Source organism: Chrysochloris asiatica, unplaced genomic scaffold (assembly GCF_000296735.1).
Source record: "Chrysochloris asiatica unplaced genomic scaffold, ChrAsi1.0 scaffold00523, whole genome shotgun sequence".
Lineage (NCBI taxonomy): Eukaryota > Metazoa > Chordata > Mammalia > Afrosoricida > Chrysochloridae > Chrysochloris > Chrysochloris asiatica.
Genome location: NW_006409041.1, coordinates 67,587 through 72,643, shown reverse-complemented (window position 1 = coordinate 72,643; position 5,057 = coordinate 67,587). Strand labels below are relative to the sequence as shown.

The window sequence follows — 5,057 nt, the reverse complement described above, 5'->3', positions numbered from 1 at the left end:
TAATCACTATGCTAACTGAGCTCCTTCATATAATGGTATGGTAATTCATTCCCACAGTGTGAAATCTGAAGACTTTGCAGTCATGGAGCTCCCTTATTTTCAATCAAATGTCAACTTTGATTAATATTTTATTAGGCTCTTCATCACAGAAAGCATTTTTTAAAATGTCTAATTTTTTCCTTTATGTGTTAATTGCTTTCTTATATTCTTAAAAATGTTTGATTCTTATGTTTCTTAATCTCTCTCTCCAATGTTTTGAAGTAGTGCTTTTGCTTTATCATGTCATCTCTCTTAACTGTGTTCATGAGTCTTTTAGATGTACTCTCTGAGTTGTGAAAAGTTTAAGATTGCTTGCCTTGGATTTATTCCTAAGTTTTTCTCCTTATTTTTTGGTAAGAATTCTGATAATAATGTCAGGTTTACATCTGTTTACCTCCTGTCTTACTATTCCTTAATAAGCATCAGTCATTAGTGATAAGGACATTTGCATAGTGTAGTAACAGGCACTATACATTTTTCATTCTGTGATTGTCATCTTTCAAATTTATTAAATTAATGCAAAATATTATTAAGCTGTTTTATCTGATTAAATTTGGCATACACTTGTCAAATGTGAGCACAACAATTGTGCTTTATCTCATTGGTCTTATAAGCATGTGTATGTATGTATATATATATACATATGTATAATTTTATAATTTGGAGTCAAGATGTGGCACTGTAGCATAAACACTGGACCACAAGGTCATTTGAATTGCAAAGTTGGCAGTTCAACTTCACCAGTGGCTCCTCAGAAATTCTATACAGGGTTACTATGAGTCAGAACAGACTCAAGAGCACTTAGCAACAACTGCTGTTTTGCAACTTATATATCTATAAAACCTACTTTATTTTCTTCCTTTACAGGTACTAATATTATAATTATGAGAAAATAACTTTGAAATGTCATTGCGTCAACATTGACCCATAAGGTAATGTTTGAAATTTGTGCTTTCCAATTCACAAGACCCTATTTTAATGTTTTCTTTAAATAATTAGTATCAAAGGACTGGTGAGAATATGTTTGGAAAGCAAGTCTTTGAAGGACCTACATCTTTTGTGGAAGTTGTAATTTACTGTATCCCCTTGAGAAGTCAGAGGAATAATTACTCCAGTGTCCTCCAAAAAACGATTTGTTAATTATATCACCAATCATGAGGAATATTACTTCATATGATTTAGACTATATGAGACAATGAGGAAGGACTTTCTCTACTAGAGAATGTTCAGTGAATAGATAAAAAATGCAGTGTGCTTGGCATCACATTAGTGAGACTTTCTGATAGATACTACTGTTAGATATGGTAAGAGAAAGTTTTTATTTGTAGTTAGTCGTCTTTTTAAAATTTTGTTTTTCTTTTATGGATTATGTTTTGACTGCTAAATATAATTGAAAGCAATCAAATTAATTATGGTATATTCATATTAACGAGACATCAGTAATATGATTTGTTCTCTGTATTCAAATTCTGTTATTTTGTTTACTACTTAAGCATAAATATCACATAAAATATGGATTCTTTAATATGCATGTTTAAAAGCAGTATACCAATTTATGTCAGAGTTTTAATTTTATATGACAATTTTTGAACCACGCCCCCCCCCATTTTGTTTAATAGCTTCATCTTATTTTGTTCTTTGAATCCAGGGAGAGGAGAATGAATTAGCATGGGAAACCTCACCATCATCTTGGAATTCCTCTTCATGGATATTGCAAGTTCTCGGGAGCTCCAAATCTTACAAAGTCTAATTTTCTTAGTGATTTATCTGGGAGCCGTGGCTGGAAATCTTCTGACTGTTACTGTCATTCTGACAGATACACATCTTCATTCCCCAATGTACTTCTTTATAGCCAACCTGTCCTTGTTAGATTTTTGCTATATCTCAGTAACTGTTCCTAAATCAATTGTGAATTCTCTAATGAATAGTAAATAGTAAATTGATTTCTCTCCAAGAATGTGTTGCTCAAACTTTCCTATTTATCTTATTTGCATCCACAGAGTTTTTTTTCCTTGTGGTCATGTCCTATGATCGTTATGTTGCCATTTGTCACCCTCTGCATTATCAGCTCATCATCACCCCACGTTTGTGTAAACAGCTATCAGGGGGCTCCTGGGCTACTGGGTTGGTCTATTCTGCAATTCACACAGGCACCATATTCAGGCTTCCTTTCACAAAATCCAATGTGATTCACCAGTTTTTCTGTGATGTCCCACAAATTTTGAGCATCTCATCCCAGTCTGTGCAGTTTCTGAGAGTGTGGCCATTGCAGTAAGTGCTTTCATTGCCTTCTTCTGTTTTATCATCTTAATCACCTCATATGTTAGCATATTTTCTACCGTGTTTCAGATGCGATCTGTAGAATCCAGAAACAAAACCTTATCCACATGCTTCCCCCAGATGTCTACTTTAATTTTGTTTTTAAGCTCTGAGTTCTTTGCTTGTTTGGGCCCCATATCAAATACATCTACTATTCAAAGTCTCTTCACAGCTATATTCTACTCTATGGCATCTCCCTTAATAAACCCTATCATCTTTAGTCTAAGGAACAGGGAGATTAAGAATGCTCTCAACAGAATGTTTAATACAACTTCCAAGGTCCTCTTAAAAGCTGGTGTTTGTATTTGTTGATTCAATGTTTCTACTCAAAATGATAATTAAATATGCTTAGATTTTATTTCAAAATTATAAGTTAAACATTTTAGACATCTCATCATTTTGAGATCAATGGGAGGGTATATCAATGAGCAGTACATAATAATTTTAAGAAAAGCTTTTCTTGAATGCAATGAATTACATCTCTTTGAATGTTAATATTTTATGTTAAATATTGGATATGTTGTGTTGTCTTAATAATCATTTTGCTTTGATAAGTATAGAGAAATGTTGGGAGATTAATAATTTGCTCCCTTGTACTTGGATTTTTGGCAACATTTGTATGAGCATTCATAAATATCTAATGCAAAAACATGCCCAAAGCATTTGTATTTTATTTTGTTTTATTGAGAATATATATGTCAATACATCTTCTTATTAAACAATTTTTTACTTATATTGTTAAATGATTTTGATTATTCATTTCATAGTTTAAATATTCTAATTTATGTTCTAGTTGTTTCATCTGAATTATTTTAGACTCAGTCTAAACTTCTCTTCTTTGTTTTAAAGCTATTGTTGTAATCTTGATCTCATATAGGCAGTTTATTTAGTTTCTTCAAATTTAATACTTAAGATTGATATTTTTTACTTTTTGAGCTAAATTGTTTATTTTTTATATGCAGTTTTTTTTTTAACACATAATACAACTGTTGTTGCATTGTGTTTATTTCATTATATATTTGAATTTTTATCCTTTGTTTAAGCATGCCTGCACTGTATGTTTATCATAATACAATCTATAATCATTTTAAGTAATTTCAGGGATAATTAGTTATATGTCCATCTATAGTTATATTTATATATCATAATATCTATTTTAGTATTCTCATAGATTTAGAGTTCAAAATTCCATTCAGAGCATTAACAGTTGGGAGAAAATAAATGGCAACTAATACAAACTATAAACCACTGACCTTGAGGTTCAAACCTACTTTTCAGTTCAATGCATTAGCCCACAGTGCCACTCCAGGATTCTAACAACCACCAAAACCATATATAAAATAGCCTATCAAAGAACAAATATGCTGGTAGAGTTCTAATGTCTAAAATAAATAATCATCTAGAGAAAGCAATTATAAAAGCATGGTATTTAGTTTCTGGATTCAGGCACTGATACTACTTAAATAGCTTTTGATAGTGTAACTCAAAAATTCCATAGAGAAGAAGCTTGTAGTTGTAACAGCTACAATAAGAAAGTATAATTTAATATGTACTTCTTGATTCCTAAATAGCTTTTGTCCTCAGTATCCTTGAAAGCTGCTTTTTAAATTACTGGTTGTATAATTCTTAATTCAATGTATAGTTAAATAATTGTATTCTATGAAAGGAGGAAATTTATACCTAAAAAATACTGTTATCATTTGCCTAACTTACATATATATAGATGAACTCAATCTATTCTAGTAATTAAATCTTGAATTAAAAAATTACATTCATGATTTGAATTCACATGTGAACAAAGCCCATAAGCAGTTCTCCATCATATTTAATTACTACATGAGGTCAAATACATATTGATCATGGATATCTGTGAATAGTTGCCTGTCTTAACTAATTATAATAAAGTTTATTGTGATATGAATGTCATTTTTGTTTTGTTTGATTATTTGTTTAACTCAAATAAATTTAAGAAAGTTAAATAAATTACTAGTAACTTCATAATTGAAAGCTACAATGCCATTCATAACACTATCACAATTTATGTCCATATTCCCTAGTTGAAGAATGACTATGCTGTTCCAACCTCTTGTTTGCTAATAAGATTTTTTCACACATTTATATCCACATCCATGATGCATTAATGTCTCACTTATTCCATATTCATCCTAAGGCACATTATGTCCCAGGTATGTAAACACTGACAATCATAATTTTATAAACTTGCGTTATACTCTTCGTTTCAGTTGCATTTTTCAAATTGTTAATGAATTAGAATTTCTCAAAATTTATAGACATATGGGAATTATGGATTTGAAAATATGTTTATACAATTTTATAAACTTTTGACAATAATCTTTTTGATTTGTAAGTATTTTATCTTAATTCATAACCTATATGTATTCTTTACTAATTTGGAGCAAGGGACATTGTTTATTTTATATATCTTTCTGCTTTGAAAAGATAATTTTATTTGAATACTCCCAAATTATTTTATCTGCATTCCTGGTGTTATATATTGTTAGGAAGTTTAAAGAGATGCAACATTTCAGGGTACATGTACATACATACACACACACATATATATATATAGGGTTCTGGTGTGGTGCTGAGGGTTAATGCATTGGACTGCAAGATCTTTGAACTGCAAGGTCATTGGTTGAATTTCACTAGCCACTCACTGGAAATCCTATATAGAGTCA

At 30.6% G+C, this 5,057-nt stretch overlaps 1 protein-coding gene across 1 annotated transcript in view; it reads left to right on the top strand.

The window, feature by feature from the left end:
* Positions 1 to 1,707: 1,707 nt before the first annotated feature.
* The window catches only part of LOC102816337 (olfactory receptor 14I1-like), a gene marked incomplete at its 3' end in the record, with an annotated part of 13,001 nt that continues 9,651 nt past the window's right edge, over positions 1,708 to 5,057 (top strand). Inside the window, exons 1-3 of the mRNA XM_006877536.1 lie at positions 1,708 to 1,966; positions 2,040 to 2,163; positions 2,466 to 2,655. Coding sequence (XP_006877598.1) covers positions 1,708 to 1,966; positions 2,040 to 2,163; positions 2,466 to 2,655 — 573 coding nt within the window. The remainder of the gene's footprint in view (positions 1,967 to 2,039; positions 2,164 to 2,465; positions 2,656 to 5,057) is intronic.